This window comes from Hemitrygon akajei, chromosome 20 (genome assembly GCF_048418815.1).
Source record: "Hemitrygon akajei chromosome 20, sHemAka1.3, whole genome shotgun sequence".
NCBI lineage: Eukaryota > Metazoa > Chordata > Chondrichthyes > Myliobatiformes > Dasyatidae > Hemitrygon > Hemitrygon akajei.
The window spans coordinates 52,486,432-52,507,130 of NC_133143.1; the positions used below are offsets into that span (position 1 = coordinate 52,486,432).

Below are 20,699 nucleotides of genomic sequence, written 5' to 3' on the forward strand. Positions count from 1 at the left end.
CACATGGTGGAACTCCTTTCTTGCCAAAGGAGTACCACTAATTCATTGCAGGGCTTCCAGTGCCAACATCCATATTTATGACTGTTCATCGAACTGTACGAAATCTACTGATCGGGTGACAATGAACTGCCTGCTGACCTGGCTCTTCTGTACGCTCCCTGAGAGAGACACCTTGAGTTGGTGCATGAAATTGGCTTTATGCACTGGCACAGGCAGGCAACAGTAATTTACAGTACATGAACATGGGAGGTAGCCAGGAGATCAGTGAGAGAGAGAGAGAGGAGAGAGCAAAAGAGAAATTGGCTGAAGGAAAATGTTGATAAGTAATATAAAATATTATTTGCCTTGCTTCAAGCTGGTGCCGTGGGAGTGCAGTCAGAATATTATTCTCTCATCTCATTTGAAAGGCCCTACCTCCAAAAGCAGAACATCTCCTCAGTACTGCCCTAGAGTTCAGCCTAGGGTTTTGCATCTGTCTCTGAAGCAAAACCTGCATCTGTTGCTTTTCTGCCTTGTAGGCTGCTAACCCCCAGCTGATCGATGAGAAGAGAATGTGCCAAAAACAAACCCAAACAAAGCAGTTCATAAAATGAGAGGCAAAAACCTGAAAAATAGACATGCAAGCTGATAAAGGAGATGGGGGCAAAAGAACAAACCTAAAAGAGAAGCCAGGCATTAAACCAAAAAGATGCTTATTTAAATGATATCAATCCCCAATGGCATGTTTAGTGTGCATAAATGACATCATAACTTTGCTCCGCCGGGATTGGCTAGTGTGTCTTGTGAGAAGAGATAGAACAGACTAGGCTAAACTAAATAAATGTGCCCAAAGGACGGCACAGTAGCACAGCGGTTAGCGTAATTTCTTTTCAGCACCAGTGATCGCTGATCGGGATTTGATTTCCTCCACTGTTTGTAAGGAATTTTGTACGTTTTCCCCATGACCCTGTGGATTTCCTCCGGGTATTCTGGTTTTCTTCCACATTTTGAAGGCGTATAGCTTAGGATTAGTAAGCTGTGGGCATATGCTATGTTGGAGCTCGAAGTGTGGTGACACTTGCGGGCCGCCCCCAGCAAATCCTCACTGATTTGATTTGATGCAAGTGACACTTTTCACTGTATAATTCAATGAATGTGTGACAAATAAGACTAATCTTACATGTTAAAAGAACAAGAGATGGCATTTAAAACTATACAGTCATTGAGGGTCTTGCTAGGGCAGGAGCAGGGAAAATATTCCAAGAGTCTAAAGCCAGGAATCACAGTCTCAGATAGCAGAAATTTCATCGTTCATTGGGCGGTGAATCTTTAAGTATCCACTCCTCAAGGGCCTGTGAATGTTTGAGTTGATGCGAAAAGAAGATTGATCGACTTATAAACATTAAGGTAACCAAGAGACGTGGAAATAAGTGCAGGAAAACAAAACTGAGGTAGAAGATTAGCTATGATCCTGAATGACAGAATACGTTTGAAAATTAAGAGAAGGGCAGATGTTGGAAATCAGAGGTAAAGATACAAAATGCTGGGAAATATTCAGCAGGTCAGGCAGCATCTGTGGAAAGAGAAACAGCTCATGATTCAGTTCCAACTGGAAGGCCTTAGGCCTGAATCATAACCTATTTCTCTCTCACAGTGTAAGTTTTATGGACTAAATGGCCAATTCTTGCTCTTAACTCCTTTGTCCTTAAGCACAATCTCACCTGCATAAGAGCCCCCATTTCAAGGACTGGTGGCTGAGTTGCAAAGCTCACCTTTCCCTTCTTCCTCTGTCCAGATTTTCTCTCAGGGATAGGAAAAGGATACTTTGAGGGGTTAACTTCAACACAAATAAAAGGGTTATTTTTCAAGTGAATGATGGTCACCCAATCAGTCTGAAGTGGGGACTAATATGGACAACGGTATTTCTTTAAGTCAGTTACTGCCTTGGTGGAAGATGTTGGAAAATCGAGCCTCTATCAGTAGGCTAGCTAAGTGGGGTAAATTCACAGTAGCTAGTGAGGTGTAGCACTTCCAATTGTAATATCATTTGCTTTAAACTGCTGAGCAAAGTAACGATGATAAGGAACTCTATGCTTTTATTTTGTTCCTTATGAATGTAGGCAAAGTGAATCACATTCTGTATAAAGAAATCCACTGGAATCATGTTTCCATGACAATTTCGATAACAATTAGAATTGCTGATGGATAGGAAATTGTTTTGAAAATAAGTGGGTAAGGGAAAATCATAATGAAATTGGAATTAGAAATATATTTCCCCAGTGTGATAACAAATCATATAGAAGAATATTCCCAGTTTGTTTGGTGGATTATAATGACTTGACAGCCAGGTTATATAAAAGGTTAGCTTCCACGCAGGGAAGCTAGGGCTAATGCTGCATCTTGATTGTATTCTCCTAAAAAAACTGCGACAACGCTCGATCTGACCACGGATTCTGAAGAATATTGGTATGTGTTTCATTCTCTGCTGTAAACTACAGTTGTCACTGTGCTGGCACAGCTGATAATCTTTTTTGACAGGTCAAAAGACCTGGCATGTTTGAGCATTTCAATTAATAATTCATGTAATTGAATTTGCCATTGAGTCAAAACTTTCAGCAAGAGTTTGATAAGAAGCAGAGTATGCGTGCAGAGTTATTAGTGAAGTGCATTCCAATAGTTTCCACTATTGCAACAATAAAAATATATTTATATGAGTGTTTAACAATCAATACTTTAAACATTATTGATCTTAGTGATTTTTCACATAAACTATGTTCACCTAAGGATATACTAAGGTAGATGATAAAAAGCTGAGCTGAAGAGGTGGGTTTTTATTGAATGGAGCAAGAGGTACGAAAGGATTTAAGGAGGAATTTCAAAGCATTGTATTGTGAAAGTTACTGAGGTTACTAAGCTAGGAGGGGACAAGGAGGTGGAGGGAATTAAAAACAAAGGGCAGAATTTTCTACATAATTCCAAAAACAGGCTGCATAGAGAAAGCTTTCTTTAAAAAGCACGTCCCTTTTAGAATAAATCTGAAAACTGTCAATAGATGTTGGGTATCCGCAGCACCATTTCAGAAGCAGAAATCAAATTGATTTGTGAAAGTTTCCTGCTGGTTTCATTGAATCATCCCATGAGTGGCTTTACAGCAGGTGCCAGGAAAAGTGATTTATCATTCTATAAATAAATACTGGCAGAGAAGAAACATCACAATCTACAGCTGAATGACACCTAGACCCTTTCAATATTCAGCTGGGACTTTAGCATATTAGTTTGTGTCGTTTTATTTAATTTAAAACATGCAAAAGAATCTGCAACATGGCATCATCTCTATAGAAACCATCTAACTTCAAGCCTATTGTACGAACTTATAAGAAGTGCAAATTCTTTACAGAGGAAGATTACATTTCATCACAAAATTCAAAACTATTTGCGGCTTTATGACCATAAAAGGGAAAAGAAAGATCTGTTTTGCAAAGGGGGATGGCAGGTATACGAATAAGGTCCTAGAAATTATTATACACATTTAACAGTGTGCTAAAGCATTATTGCACAACACACCAACACTGCCTGGGTCACTGACCCGATACAACAATTTTCTGTAGTGCTTGATACCCAAGACAACTTGTGATAACATTCTCCTTTTGTACACTTGCTTTAATGAATGATGATGGCGGTGAGTCTGGAACTGGGTGGGTAGTGGTTGGAAAGAGCAAGGGGGGAAAACCAATGGTCAGGAATATGATTGGAATTAGTTTCTTATTGTCACATGTATGGCGATAGAGTGAAAATCTGTTTGCACACCATCCATACAGATCATTTCAAAACATCAGAACTCAAGGATCTGAGCTTAGCCCACCACGCTAACCCATTACTGTGCGACTAGACACAGCTCAAATGCCGTCACTGAATTTGCTGATGACACAACTGGTGTTAGCAGGGTATCAGATAGTGATGAGAAGGCATACAGGAGCAAGATAGATCAGCTGGTTGAGAGGTGTTGCAACATCAACCTTGAACTCAACACCAGCAAGACTAAGGAATTGATTGTGGACTTCAATCCTGAAGGAAGGGGCAGCAGTGAAAGGGACAAGCAGTTTCAAGTTCCTGGGTGTCGACATCGCTGAAGATTAATCCTGAGTGAAACATAGTGATGCAATTACAAAGATGGTATGACAGCAGTAATATTTCATTTGGAGTTTGAGGGGATTTGGTATGTCACCAAAGCTTCCAGCAAATTTCTACATGTAGGGCATTCTAATGGGTTACATCAACAGCTGGTAAATGGAGGGACCATTGTGCAGGACTGAAAAACGCTGCAGGGGGTTGCAAACTCAGCCAGCTCCATCATGAGCACTAGCCTTCACAGCATCAAGGCATGTTCAAAAGACAATGCCTCATAAAGCCAACATCCATCATTAAGGGCCCCCATCAACAATCTTCACATTGCTACCATCAGGGAGGAGGTACAGGAGCCTGAAAACACATAGCTTCTTCTCAACCACTATTAGATTTCTGAATGAACGATGAACTAAACCATGAAAACTGCATCACTAGTTTTTGATCTCTTTTTGCATTTTTGTATATATTTAATTAAAATTTTCACAGTACATATACATATCTCTTGTTGACTTTTATAGTCCAACACAGGAAGATGTCCAAGACATTTCACAATGCAATGTTACCCCATGCTACATTAGTAGCTCTGATCCAAAGTTTGGCCAATCAACTAGGTTTTAAGTAGCAGCTAAAGGGTTAAGTAGAGGGACTTAGGGAGAGAATTGCGGAGGTCAGGATTTTGCCAGTGGAAGGCACGGCTCTCAGAGTGCAGCAATAAAACTGAGAAGTACAGGAAGTTAGAGTAAATACATTTGCTGTTTCCGTCAATCACACATTTTGCTTACTCTTGTTTAGAGATGCAAAATGCACGAATCAGCTACAGGGATCAGAACCTGAGAAAACTTCTACATCATTAAGGTTCTTCTTCAGCAACATCGACACAGATTAACATCAGGAAAACCTAGATGATTGTTGGATTAAATAACATACTATTATTCCTCTTATTTTAACTTTTCACCAATCATGAGGCTGCATGTTTTTCTGTGAATTTATTAGCTGAATTCAAAAACTTAGGTCTTCTTTACACTAGTCATGGAGAAAATATTCTAACCTATTTGACAGGGATAGAAACTAGGGAGACTAAATGCCAATCCCTAGATGCACACAATATTGTATCTCATATCTCACTTCCATGACCCAATAGACCAAGGTCATCTCACCTGGTTAAACACCTTGCATAAGCAGAGGCTTTAGGGCAAGGGTTGCCAACCTATGGTCCATAAACCCACTGCTAAATGGTTTTGGTCCATGGCATAAAAAAAGGTTGGGAACCCCTGCTCCGTGGTAAAAGGGGAAGGTGTCAACAGGGTGGACTGGTCAGATCCTTGGCTCCTGGGAAGAGGTGCAGGTTCACATCTGATTAAAGTAGCAGGGACTGTGTGAGTGGACGTATTCAGCAAGTGGCAAGGGAAATGTGGGGTGGAATTGGGAATCAGCAATGGGCCTTTCAGCAAAACCTGCAACATAACTCATTCCAGAGCATCATACTGAGAACTTAGTGGTATATACTTGATGCACCATCAATAACTCTCGGAGACGGGAGGTGAATGATGGGCTTTTATTAGCATCAAAACGGAGCACGACATCTCGGAGACTGAAGGAGGAGCAGTGCCTCCAATCGCCTTTATACAGGAGTCTGTGGGAGGAGCCATAGGAGCAGTCAGCAGAGGGGCGTGTCCAGACAGGTATACATAGTTTACCACAATACTCCAGCATTGGTCAGCCCTCTGAAGAAAGGGCTTCCTTCTGATTGGTAGTGAGGGATCCTTCAATAGATTGAGTTCCCGAAATGGCCTCTGCTACAACCTTCCACCTCACATGAGAGCAGCCAATAGAGCTGCTGAGTTCAATCCAGACCTCTGGTAATTTCCAGCATCTGCAGATTTCCTCGTGTTTCCTCTGGTAATCTCTGTGTGCAGGTTGCCCATTTTCCCTTCAGCTGTGTGCGTTCCCTTCCACATCCCAAAGACACGAAGGCTGGTAGGCTAATTGGCCACTACAGATGACGTCTGGTGTAGGAGAGTGGTAGAAACTGGGGGGAGTGGAGATGCTGGAAATTTTGGGAATGGGGCAGGAATAAAATGAGAATAGTATAGGGTTAGTGTAAGCGGTGATTTGATGACCAGCATGGACTCAGTGAGCTAGGAGGCCTGTTTCCACACTACGTGGTGATATACTACACACTGCAGTGCTCAGTCCTGCACTGCTGTCCAGCCCTAGCAAAGATTATTACTGAGACAGAGATGGGGTGAGACCAGGAAGTGATTTGAAAACAAGGAGGAGAATTTTTAAATCAAGCATTCCTTGACCAAGAATTAGTCTATGTCAATGGGAAAATGGGTACTGGTGAAAATTAGACCATGGACAACAAATTTTTTGCTGATCCTAGGTTTACAGACTAGTCAAAGTGGAAAAGATGAGATCTTCTGCAGCAATTGTACTGAGACTGGTGTACCACAGGGTGATGTCGCAGAGATGGGAATCAGCTGTCCCAATGAGGGATATGGCCTAAATTTAACTTGGGGTGAAACTTAACATCATGACTTATACAGTCTGAATCAATTTCACATTTTTATGTGGGAGATGGGTTTAACAAACTCACAACTCCGAACCTTCAGCATAAATTCGTACTCATTGGGTGAACTTGCCACACAGCATATGATAGGTAAGTGCGAATGAAACGAGATATTTTCAGAGGAAACAAATGACACTGCAATAGAATTTATTACCTCCCAGCCCCTGGTAGGGTAGGAACTAGGGCAGCATGGTAGCGTAACACTGTTACAGTGTCAAAGATCTCCGATCGGGGTTCAATTCCCACCAACGTCTGTAAGGGGTTTGTACATTCCCCTCATGCTTGCATGGGTTTCCTTTGGGGGTTCACATTTCCTCCCACGTTTCAAAGGTGTATGGTTAAGGGTGTTGAGTTGTGGGCATGCTATGTTGGTGCTGGAAGAGTGGTGGCACTTGCAGGCTGCCCAACACAATCCCCACTGATTAGATTTGATACAAACAATGCACTTAATTGTACGTTTCTGTCACATCCCCGACTCAGCTGCACAGTAGATTCAGCAATTGCGCTCGTGAATATGCATGTCAGATAATTATTATTTCATTATGGCTGTATTTAACTCCCCCCTTTTCATGGTTGAGACTTGAGCAAAGCACAGCGACATTGTGCTACCCGCTTGCATTCAGCCTTGCCCAAGAACAGTGGACTGTCGAGCCAACTGATGCTGAGAACTAGCAATATTCATTGTATATTTGGATATTCCTTTCTGCCGCGGTGTTGGCGTCTAGTTTTCTGCTTGAGAGTTCTATTTAACGGCCCTGTTTGGCCTAATGTTTTTTTTTTGCTGACAGTTCATCTGGATATGACCCAAGTGCAGAGAGAGAGAGACGCTGAAGTGGTCGATAGTTCACAGACTTTAATACAAACGGTATTTTAAGGGAAAAAGAAAACAATAAATGTTAGGCCAAACAAAACGGCTAACTAAAACTCTCAAAGAGAAAACTAGATGCCAACACCGCGGCTGAAAGGAATATCAAAATATAAAACGAGTTTCGCTAGTCCTCAGCGTCAATCGACTCGACAGTCCACTGTTCTCAGGCAAGGCTGAAGGCAAGTGGGCAGCATAACATTACTGTGTTTCTCTCAGGTCTCAACAAGCGCTACAAAGAAAAGAAGGGAGTTAAATACAGCCATAGTGAAATAATAATCATCTGATCATGCATATTCATGAGTGCAATTGCCAAATCTGCTGCGCAGCAAAGTCGAGGTTGTAACAGGTTTGATACTTTGATGTACGTGCCAAAAAAAAAAGCTAATCTTTTAGGTTGATTTAGAGTAGACAGTGGGTACTAATGTGCGATCATTTGTCAGTTAGCAATTATTGAACAAATTAAATAGATGATCATACTGATATAGCGATCAGTCTTTGGAGAAAAAGAACTGCTGTATCTTCTGCTCAGCAGAAACAATGATGAATAAAAGAAATAGATAGGATGTTATTTAAAAAAATCTTATGATTAGAAGGCTGAGATTAGCCATTCATCAGCAGAGTATTCTGTGGTACATGAGGAGACGAGACTGGCCTTGAAGAGATCTGCAGATGCACATCCACAAACTTTTGAATGTGGTCAGAGCAGTTAAGGAGGTTGCTAAAAGGACCAGGTGATCCTTGGTTCTATGTATAAAGATTTGGGAAGATAACGTTATGTTTGGGAACTGGTGTTAAATTCATGCATATGTAACGGTTATTGGTTACATCTTCAGTATCTGTTGGTGATGAGCAGTACAATTATCCATAGGTTACAGATGGTTAAAAGCTGGCATATGCCATGAAATTTGTTGCTTTGCAGCAGCAGTACATGTCATACCATGTAGTACTGCCCCAAAGCAACAAAGTTCATGACAAATGCTGGAGGTATCATACCCGACTGATTCTGGTGTGGGGATGGTGGGGGAGATCTCACTTTCAACAATTTTGGAAGAAATTGAGAGAGGATGAAATATCAATTAAGGACCTTGTACTGTGTTGTTTTGAGTTATATGAAGCAGTACATCCTGACTGAGGAAGGACAGATTGCAAAGCAGAAAAGAATAGCAGAGTGATAAACGTGGCCCTCAAAGTTCATTAAAGCCAAAACTGCTCCTTCCGGAGCTAGCAGTCCGGGTTTACGTGTCAAGTTAAGAATGTAGAAAATATGGCCAGTGGCTTATCTGAATGAGGTGATACTGCTGATCAGATGCCCATACTAGTGGAAAATGATAAAGAGCATGAATACTGAACATCTGAGCTGCAGATGGAGGAGGAGCAGAAGACCAAGTATCTGAGGTACATCCGTACTCACAGCTGCCGGGGACCTATGACTGAAATACTGAATGACTTGAACTCAAGTAGTTTAAATAATTTGCAGCAGTAGTAGAAGCATTGAAGGGGTAACACAGACGTTTGAATATTTGGTTGATGGATCCTAATTGTTCATTCAGCTGTGAATTGCTAACTTGGCCTTGTCTAAAGAATTGAAGGGTTGGAAAATACTCTGTCCCTGCAAGTGAGAATTTTATTCCCAATAAAACAAACCCAGTCAGTTAAAGTATTACAAAACAGTGCACAGCCAACTGCATCTCAAGAAGGATATCAAGGTCTTGAGTAAGTAGTGGATGAAATTAACTGAGGCTATTCATTCACAAACAAGAGAAAATCTGCAGATGCTGGAAATCCAAGCAACACAATTTTTTTTTGTGTCCTGCTGAAGGACCTCGGCCCGAAACGTCAATTGTACTCTTTTCAGTAGATGTTGCCTGGCCTGCTGAGACCCTCCAGCATTTCGTTTGTGTAGCTGATATTATTAATTAATTTATTTGGAGATGCAGCGCAGAATGCATGTGAAGGGTGAGCTGCCCAGATCGAATTTGAGGTTGTTCCCCCTGTGCAGAGAAGCTAAAAAGGGACATTTGATAAAAATGTTCAAAATCATGAAGAGCTTAATTAAGTAAATAAGGAGAAATAAAAATAGCTGTATAATATTTCAAAAAGTTGTCACAGACATAATGGACCAAATACCCTGCATCAATATTGCGTTATTCTATATTTTCACCATTCTGTTTATTCTGAGATTTGGAAGACAGTACTGGAGGCAGCATGTAGTTAAGACAACCCAGAACTTGTGTTTCCCTGTAAAATGATAAAACACCTTGAGAATGATAAGGGATAAGAAACCATTTTGAAAGAAAATACGGAAAACAACAGTCCAAGTATTCTATTTGTAGAACTGACAGACAAGCTCCTTTCTACACTGTCCCAAAATGACCTCATCTAAAAGAAAGACTCACAACTCTACATTTCTTTCACAATATCCCAAGCGGCTTTACAACCAATCAAGCAGCTCTGCACTGCCTGCTAATGGTGTATAAGTAGTTATCTGCTGCTGTTACTGGTGTATATTGTAGAACATGTAGCTGGCAATTTGCACGTCACTTGTTCCTGCAGATTTTTGCAATGGCAACACACAAATAAATATTGGCCAGCAATCTGGGGATAGCACCCTCCCCCCATTCTGACAGGCAAGTGAGAGTTTTGGCTTCAAATTTTATCTGAAAAATAGCACCTTCCACAGTGTAGCTAACACTCAATCTGCTCTGGAGTGTCAGCCAAGACATTTCCACTGAATTCTCTAGAGTGGGTATTGAACCCACAACCTCCTGACGTCAAGAGACCAGTGATCCCTACTGTGCCATGGCTGACACTGAAACATGCAGCTTATACATGAACTTTCTCATTAATCATTGTCGTTAAGCAAGAAAGCACAAGCATTAAATCAACAGTGCATGGCAAGCCAACAAACATTGTTTCCCCCGAGAACCCACTACTACAAAATGATTTTGTGCAGAAGTTGGGCACAATAGAAAGTAAGTATGCCGAGACTGAGGTCAGGAGGTTATTCGGGAGAGAGGCAATGGTTGAGAGTTTGATTGGGGTCTCAATTGTTGGGTGACCAGAGAGTAATGCATCATGGGCAAGGTGCAGATGAGTAGCTGGGCTCCAGGTTAAAAAAAGTCAAGGACATTTGAGGAGTTGAGAATAGAATGAAAACGCAATTATGCTAAACATGCCATTCACCTCTGAAAAGCGTAACGTACAGTAATTATTGAGTGGGAAATAATGTCACTCCATTCACCTCTGAGGTGAAACACACCGACACAAGCCTAATTCACAATCAGGAATGACTGCCTAAATGTCTCGAGTGACACGATTCACCTCGTAAGTCATCACAATCATGTTACAAACTAGAACTAATTGATTCTTGTATGCACAACACTGGTGAACAAAACAGCGCCAGGCACCTGAATCACTTAGCTATTATCTTTCAAGTAGTTGATGTTTATCTCCAGGAGGACCAAGCCACTCTGCTCTTCGTCAGGAGCAGTGTGAGCAGCTGGTAGTCTTGAACTGCTCTCGTCCGTACACTCCCTTAGGGCGGCTAGGCTTGGTATGGGCTAAAAGCGTTTGACCAGAGTCTCCACTGCTTCTGCCTACAGAAACTGGAATCATGCAAATGGGAGAAAGATGCTGCTAATAAGCTTTCAGCAAATAGCGATGCAGATCTCACAAACTGTACTTATACACATCAACACAAATACTGCGCATTAAAGTTAAAGATAAAATCATTATGTCAGAAATAAACCCTATCTCAGTCCCATCAGCAACCATTACACCAAAATCCTTTGTGATAAGCTTACCTTTAGTTTGCGATCATGATCCCCGCTGCAGAGTGAATTTACAGAGACTTTGAATGTTTTCCACATTGGGTTTAGGTTGTTCATGATGACCTATGAAAGTAGGAAATCTTTTTTAAAAACTCAGATCTAATACAGTCACATATAATCTGGTGAACATTTTCATATCTTTGCTGGCCAGCTACGGCGTCAGTGGCAAGATATTGTGGGTTCAAGTCCCACTCCGGAGATTTAAGCACAAAAATGTAAACTGGCTTTCTGGAACAATGCTGAAGACACTCAAGAGTGTTGGACTCATTAAACTGAGGACATTACCTTCTACTTAGGTGGACATAAAAATTTCTACGAGAATACTGAGAATAAAAGGAATGGTGGTAGAGGTAGATGGATTAGGGACAATTGAGAGAATCTTAGATAGCACATGAAGAGCTGTGAGAGTGAAGGATTAGAACAGGGGTTCCCAACCTTTTTTATACCATGGACCCCCACCATTAACCGAGGGATCCGTGGACCCCAGGTTGGGAACTCCTGGGTTAGTTTGACTTTAGGGTAACTTAAAAGGTCAGCACAACATCACGGGTCAAAGTGCCTGTACTTTTTATGTTCTATGTTATATAAAACAGACAGTTACTTCTTCTGTCCTGGCCAATTTCAACTCCTCATCAAGATTCATTAAAAATAAAGCAGATGATGTGATTTGAGGAAACTTGTGTGTAGATTGGCTGCTGCACTCCCCCCAGTACCAGAGCTGGTTGTAAAAAGAACTTGGAGGTGACTAGAGAGCTTTTGTTGAAATAGAAGTGATTACTTCTCTGATTTACTAGCCTAGTCTGGGTCAGCAATATGAAAGCCACTACAACTGAGGTGTTGTTGAATAGTTTAAGAATGTGCTCCGTCGACACTTCAATCTGTCAGGTTTTGGCAAATGTTTCGGGTGCGGTTGTGTTATCACTCCTCATTTTTGTAGACAAGTTTAATTAGGAGCTCTATTCAGGGGTATCTAGAGCTACACATTCAATATTTTAATTAATCTCCAGCTACACAAAATCATGACTCATATAATACTATAAAGATTAAGGGGGGAGGGGGAGATGAGATCAGATTTGCAAATGCTGAACAGTTGTAAGGATACCAGCTGCTGGCTGTAATTGTCATTAATTGTCATTAATTGTCTGGTGTGTTCAACCAGAGGCTGTGATATTTAATTTCCAAGATCAGACATAAATTTATCCATATAATGTTTCTCAGCATTATGCATGTAAAAGAATCAGGGCTGCTAGGAACATTCCCTTCTGGAGAGACTGACAAATAAGGGGTGACGTTAATTTTTGTTTTGCCTGCCCTAAATGATCCATTCCTCCCTCAAGGTGGTGACCTAGTGCAGAAACATTTGTGGTACTGCTGGTGCTGTTGGATTTCTCCTTCACATGACCATTCTGCATGAGCGAGATTGATAATACGCTTACACACTTTACAAAGACAGATGAGATCAGGCAGACCACAGAACGATTTGGAAAATGAGGAAGGCACACACTTACATGGAGGTGGGCGCCAGGTTATGTAAGGGGTCCCTTCCCGTGAACAGTTTGTCATTTTGTCAATCTTCCTAAGGAGATTGAGGCAAGCAAGTTTCACACCCCTCCTCCCCGCATCTTAACGGCGTTCTACAGAAGCACCATTGAGAGCATCCTGACAAGCTGCATCTCTATCTGGTATGGGAGCAGTCGAGCATCAGACCTGAAGTCCCAACAAAAGATTGTGAGAACAACTGAGATGACCATAAAGGTCTCCCTACCATCCGTCGGGGACATTTATCAGGAGTGCTGCGTCCACAGGGCCCTCAGTATTATTAAGGATCCCACCCATCCATCCAGCATCCGCTTTGACTTTCTGCCCATCAGGCAGGAGACCATGATGCATAAAAACAAGAACTCTCAGGATGAGAAACAGCATTTTCCCCAGGCTACTAGGCCTCTGGACTCCCTGCCTCATCATGTTCAAAGTGTCACTAGTTAATCCGTTTTGTATCTTACAATATTTAGTATTAATGTACTTTAATTTGTTATTTATGTGTGATTCATCTGTAGATTTAATCCTTACCTTCATAAGTTATTGTGTGTTATTTTGTAGGTTATGTGTACTACCATGCTTTATACCCTGGTTTGGAGAAATGTTGTCTCATTTCTATATACATTATATGATTACATATGTTATGTACATGTATATAGTTAAATGTCAATAAACTTGACTTGATACTTAATAAGCAGTTCACAGGTCTGAAATGTGGTTATGAAGCAAGTTCCCAAGTGCCAGGAGATGCAGCTGGCCAATCCGTATTCCCTAGTCTCCCAAGCACTTGCTAGTATCTATGGGCTGTGTGCAAGTCAGGTGTTCATAAGCTAGATATCATTCAGGTGATGAATGAAGTACCTTCTGAAGTAACATCACTTTGGCGATGGAGGAAATGCATGAGTCAGTTTGTGGGCATCAGGTGCCCAACACGACAGCACAATAACAACCAGATAATAGTGTACAAGGCATTGGTAAGGCCGAATTTGGAGTATTGTGTACAGTTCTGGTCACCGAATTATAGGAAAGATGTCAACAAAATAGAGTACAGAGGAGATTTACTAGAATGTTACCTGGGTTTCAGCACCTAAGTTACAGAGAAAGGTTGAACAGGTTAGGTCTTTATTCTTTGGTGTGTAGAAGGTTGAGGGAGGACTTGATAGAGGTATTTAAAATTATGAGGGGGATAGATAGAGTTGACATGGATAGGCTTTTTCCATTGAGAGTAGGGGAGATTCAAACAAGAGGACATGAGTTGAGAGTTAAGGCGCAAAAGTTTAGGGGTAACACGAGGGGGAACTTCTTTACTCAGAGAGTGGTAGCTGTGTGGAATGAGCTTCCAGTAGAAGTGGTAGAAGCAGGTTTGATATTGTCATTTTTAAACAAAATTGGACAGGTATATGGACAGGAAATGAATGGAGGGTTATGGGTTGAGTGCAGGTCGGTGGGACTAGGTGAGAGTAAGCGTTTGGCACGGACTAGAGGGGCCGAGATGGCCTCTTTCCGTGCTGTAATTGTTATATGGTTATAATATGTGACACTGAAGTTGATTCAGAGGTAAATATCATCCAGGCCAACCAAGTTAGCTTTCCGGCTCTGATCTGAAATAGCGGCCTTGAAATCTGCTTCTACTTTAGAGGGCAACCACTGCTCAGTTTAATATCTCAATCAAAATGCAGCATATCTGAGAGTACAATATTCCATCAGCACTCTTCAGGATTATCAAATTAATTTCTTTTTTATGGTCAATCCTGTGGAGTAATCTTTGAACCCACAAAACTTTAACTTGAGTAGAATGTATAGGCAGCCAGGCTAATCTAAATATAGCTTTAAAATAATTACCTACATCTTAAGTAACAGCTCTATTATTATTGCAGGATTTTTAATAGAGAACATTTTTGCACTTTACTGATGTATAACCTGCTCCTTCTTCCAACTGTTAATAATTAAGAGCAACTGAATGCTTTGCCACTTCCTGTCCATTGCCATCACTAATCCCCACCTTCATCAGCAAAAGATTCACGTGTGTTTAGATCATTACATTTACATGAATTCTCCTGTAGTTCCCAGAGGATTGCTGGCTCTGTTGGTGAGAAGACCTTCACACCCTTTGATTAAGATTGGCTGGTTTCCCTACTGAGGTGGGCACAATTTCTGAGAATATTTCAAATAATAAATTACTACTGGCAATTCAGGCAAGGTCAAGATTTTATTCCAATTAAAATAAGTGAATTTGTTGCCAGCTTCCATGTTGCTTTTGAGCTATCTTCAAGGCATGAACTTAGTCTAAATGGTTGCAAGTGCACCCATGCTTAGTAACAGGGTAGGTCATGATCATGAGGTTAATATCAAAGCTGGAGAAAACCATTTCCCACTTCTATTGCCTTACAGTCCGCAAATTGCTACGTTAGAGCTTAATTGAACAACAGATCAGCAAAGACAGTACCTCCGTCCTGTGCACCAGTTGTTGCGTTCCATCGTCATTCATCCTGAAGATTTCCAGAAATGGGTCTGATTTGCTGAAGAAGTCCTGAAGAAGGCAATTTCAACCTTACTCACATGTAACAAGCACACTCCGGCCAAATCAACTTAATTGTGCTTTAGTCGCATGCAAATACAAGGATATTAGAATTGGTAACTGCAACTGGTATCTAGGGGTTCTAGGGTTCAAAGGTTCAAACATACATTTTATTATCAACGTCTGCATGCAGAATACAACTCTGAAATTTGTCTTCTCCAGATAGCCACAGAACACAGAAAACCATATAAACAGCTGAAAGAAAAAGAAACGAAAACTTGCAAACCCCTAACACCCCTAACCCCTCCTTCACGCAAGAACTAGATCTCCCAAACCCCCAGCCCAACATGAAAAAAAATAGCATAGACTCCAACAGTTTCAGAAACAAAATTAAGATCAAAAGAATAACTAGAAGATGTAGAAAAGCTGAAATGATTGACTGTCTTGAAGATGTCCCCCGAGGAATCGTTGTTTGCAGGCACCATCACATTATATTTGACAAAACACCTTCTGCTCCCCGTATGAAACCTTCAGAACTGCACTAGTATCTCATGCCACTGTCAATCCTCCCCACAAAGGAATATTGTGTCCTGAATGGTGGGCAGATCTTAGTTGCTAGATTCTCTCCCCTGGGCCACCCTGATGACCTTCGACAGCTCACTACTGTTAAGTATTCATGATATTCAGAGACATTTAAATGCGGCTGACTTGGATTTAAATAATTAAAAGAATAAAAATAATTAAATATAAATTGTTAATTATATATTCAATAGTAGCAAAGTAACTGCAAATATCAATTAAAATAAAGAAAATCAAACAAAATAGTGACCTGAAGTTACCATTTTAAAAAGCCCCATTGAAACAAGGGTTAGTGTAAAGCTGAAGCCACTCACAGAGTCATAGAACAGCACAGAACAGAAATAGGCCCTTTGGCCCATCTAGTCTGTGCTGCGCTATTTAAACTGCTGACTCCCATTGACCTGCACCGGGACCATAGCCCTCCATACCCCTACCTTCCACGTACCTATCCAAACTTTTCTTAAATCTTGAGCTCGCAAGCACCACCTGCGCTGGCAGCTCATTTCACATTGCGTGAACAAATTTCTCCTCATGTTCCCCTTGAACTTTTCACCTTTCACCTTCAGCACACAATCTTTATTTGTAGTCCCACCCAACCTCAGTGGAAAAACACCTGTTTGCATTTACCTTATTTACATCACTCATAACTTTGTATACCTCAATCAAACCTCCTCTAAATCTTCCACATTTCAAGGAATAAAGTCCTAACCTATTCAATCTTCCAATAAAACTCTGATCCTCCAGACCCAGCAACATCCTTGTAAAATTTCTCTGTACTCTTCTGACCTTATTTACATCCTGTATGTAGGTGACCAAAACTGCACACATTACTTCAAATTAAGCCACAACAATGTCTTAACTCATCTCATCTTTGATTTATGAAGGCCAATGTGCTAAAAGCTTTCTTTACGGCCCTATCAATCTGTAATGCAACTTATGAATTATGGAGCTGTATTCCCAGATCCCTTTGTTCAATTGCACTCGTCAGTGCCCTACCATTCAACTGTGTAAGACCTACTGAAGGACAAAACTACGCAATTGTCTGCATTAAATTCCATCTGCCATTTTTCAGTCCATTTTTTCAGCTGGTCCAGATCCCACTGCAAGTTCTTCCTCACTGTCCTCTACACATCCACAAATTTGCTGATCCTGAGTTATATACCAAAAATAATTCCATAGCACAGTAAGATCAGACACTGCTGCTGGACATGAGTGTGTTGGCCAGAAAGAATGACAATCTACAAATCAGTGAACGCAAATGAATCAAGGACAGTGGAAGCAGACAGATGAATTGTCTTTGTTCTGGCTGCGTGCTTGGGGATGGAGGCTGCCATTTTGTGAAGACATGGTGTCTGCCTGAAGTGATTCGAGCTCGTTGCTGATTGAGAACAAAGAGCCATAAATTATCGACTGTCACTTGATGGGAAGAGGGCAATAAATGATGTGACTAAACATGTTGATGAAGGTAATGCAGTAGATGTAGTGTATATGGATTTCAGCAAGGCATTTGATAAGGTACCCCATGCAAGGCTTATTGAGAAAGTAAGGATGCATAGGATCTAAGGGGACATTGCTTTATGGATCCAGAATTGGCTTGCCCACAGAAAGCAAAGAGTGGTTGTAGGAGGCATGGAGGCCAGTGACCAGTGGTGTGCCACGGGGAACTGTTCTGGGACCCCTACCCTTCGTAATTTTTATAATTGATCTGGATGAGGAAATGGAGGGTTGGGTTAGTAAATTTGCTGATGACACAAAGGTTGGAGGTGTTGTGGATAGTGTGGAAGGCTATCAGAGGTTACAGTGGGACATTGATAGGATGCAAAACTGCACTGAAAAATGGCAGATAGAGTTTAACCCAGATAAGTATGAGGTGGTTCATTTTGGTAGGTCAAATAGGATGGCAGAATATAGTATTAATATTAAGATTCTTGGCAGTGTGGAGGATCAGAGGGATCTTAGGGTCCAAGTCCATAGGACGCTCAAAGCTGCTGCGCAGGTTGACTCTGTGGTTAAGAAGGCATACAGTGTATTGGCATTCATCAATCGTGGGATTGAGTTTAGGAGCAGAGAGGTAATGTTGCAGCTATATAGTACCCTGGTTAGAAACCACTTGGAGTACTGTGCTCAGTTCTGGTCGCCTCACTACAGGACAGATGTGGAAACCATAGAAAGGGTGCAGAGGAGATTTACAAGGATGTTGCCTGGATTGGGGAGCATGCCTTATGAGAATAGGTTAAGTGAACTTGGCCTTTTCTCCTTGGAACGACGGAGGATGAGAGGTGACCTGTTAGAGGTGAATAAGATGATGAGAGGCATTGATCGTGAGGATAGTCAGAGGCTTTTCCCCAGGGCTGAAATGTCTAACACAAGAGGGCACAGGTTTAAGGTGCATGGAAGTAGGTGCAGAGGAGATGTCAGGGGTAAGTTTTTTATTTAGAGAGCGGTGAATGCATGGAATGGGCTGCCAGCGATGGTGGTGGAGGCGGATATGATAGGGTCATTTAAGCGATTTCTGGACATGTACATGGAGCTTAGAAAAATAGAGGGCTATGGGTAACCCTAGGTAAGTATTAAGGTAAGGACATGTGCAGCACAGCTTTGTGGGCTGTCGGCTTTCTATGTTTCTATGTTTCTAAGTGGACGCTGGCTTGGAGCAGAGCCAATACCGAGGTGTTAAAGAACAGGCACATGACCTGTGGCCAATGACACTGGAATGCGATATTTGAATTGATAAGGAATGGATATAAAAGTGGACACTTTGTGTGTGCTAGCAGTGGTAACTTTGAAGAACAACCATCGCAAGCGTGAGCAACTCTGCGTGAAGCACGTGTCAAGCAATTCGGGACAACGAGGAATGCCTGGCCAGCATAAACTCCTTTGCCCAGGTAATATCTTTGCTATTCTTTGACTATTCAGGAGTGTCAGGGATACTTAGCGGGTGTGCGCACAAGGTATTTGGTGTATGAATTCACATACTTGTTAGTTTAAACAATAAAGGAACTTGTCAGTAAATACAGATCTCTCTGTGCCTCTCTAATCATCTTTATAAGTAGTATTTTTTCACAGCAATGGGGAATCCATGGTGGAGTGGTGAGTCTGACTGACCAGCACCTGACCTCCAGCATGACACAGAAGTCATGGGGGTGGTGAACACCGGAAAATGGATGGTTGGTTGTTCTGTAGTGGACAACCTGTGGGTATTTTCTACTAAACTACTACCCATTTGTCAGTCCAGTACCTCCATCTACCTCCTAGACTTGAAGAATACTTTGTACATTGGAATATATATGGAAGCAAACATTCATTTGTTGTCTAAAATTCTAAAAATGGTGGGTAGAAAGATGCCTCTGCCAAACAGTAGCCGTATTCAGCCTCCTCCCAATTCTGCGAGTGTTGCTCAGATTTCCAGCATCTGCAGATTTTTGCTTATTTGCAAATTTAATGTTTAATTTACTGCACTTGCATGTCTTCATCACAACTACTTCAGCAGCTGTGAAGACTTTGTTCAATTTCTATTGACTGCGATCACAAATGATCCTAGTTAATTCAGTAGCAATGAAAACAAAGCGATTTTGCATTATATAATTCAGATATATATTACTGGTTCAACAAATTGCATAATGCAAAAAATAATTGCACTTGTGAAAAGCTACCAATATCAGTGTTGTCAAACGCTGTTGAGTGAGCTGTGACCTTGAATGATCTTACAGCCGTTAGTTGCTCCCTCTACAACTCCCACCGCTTCTGTAGGTATTAGCCACATAAAAAGCAGCGAGCATTACTTGCAGTAAAGAGTTAGCTATTCATCTGGCAAAGGTACCCTTGCTCACTTAACCTGACAATCAGCAGACGATTGCTTCAGTGTAATCATATATCATCAGATAATTAAAGTGCTGTAATGTGTTATAAAATGTCTACACCCACACCGCCTAATTCCCCTAGTAAAGATACACAGACCGTGAAAAAGATGAAAAATAGTCTGCCAGAAATGAAACAATTAGACAGTCAAATTGCATCAAATCAACCCAATAGAACATGAAACTGCACAGCACAGGAACAATCCCTTCAACCCACAATATTGTACCAAACTCATTAAACTAGTAGTCACAAAAGCTCACCGATGCCTCTACTTTCTGAGGGGGGCTGAAGAGAGCTGGACTTTGCACATCCATACTCACATCATTCTACGGATGCGCCGGAGAGAGCATCCTAACAAGCTGCATCACCGCTTGGTACGGAAACTGCTCTGCGGCAGCAAGAAAGGCTCTGCAATGGGTGGTCAGAACTTCCCGATACTTCACTGCCACCAGCCTACCTGCCATGAAGGACATACTGTATACACAGAGAGGTGCCAGGAGAGAGCCAGTAACATCGTGAAGGATCCCACGCTGCCTGCTCATGGTCTGTTTGTCCCACTCCCATCAGGGAGGAGGTCACGTAGCATCCACATCAGGTCCAGCAGACCCCCCCAGGCAGTAAGGCTGATTGACATCTCCACCCACTAACTCCACCGTGACTTTATTATTTCCTGTCAGTCTCCCTCTTTACAATTTAGATTAATGCGCATACAATCAATGTATATAAGCTATCTTATGTTTTTTATATTTATTGCGTTTCATTATTATTACTGTGTTCTTGATCTTTTGTGTTTTTTTTGTGCTGCATCTGATCCAGAGTAACAATTACATC

The 20,699-nt window shown here is 41.4% G+C and overlaps 1 protein-coding gene across 7 annotated transcripts in view; it reads right to left on the reverse strand.

Moving 5' to 3' along the window:
- cpne4b (copine IVb) overlaps positions 1-20,699 on the reverse strand; it is a 344,224-nt gene that overhangs the window by 55,107 nt on the left and 268,418 nt on the right. For all 7 annotated transcript variants that reach the window (XM_073024315.1, XM_073024310.1, XM_073024312.1 and 4 more), the window contains 2 exons: positions 15,360-15,443; positions 11,348-11,437 (listed from right to left, as the gene is read on the reverse strand). In XM_073024315.1, coding sequence (XP_072880416.1) covers positions 11,348-11,437; positions 15,360-15,443 — 174 coding nt within the window. The remainder of the gene's footprint in view (positions 1-11,347; positions 11,438-15,359; positions 15,444-20,699) is intronic.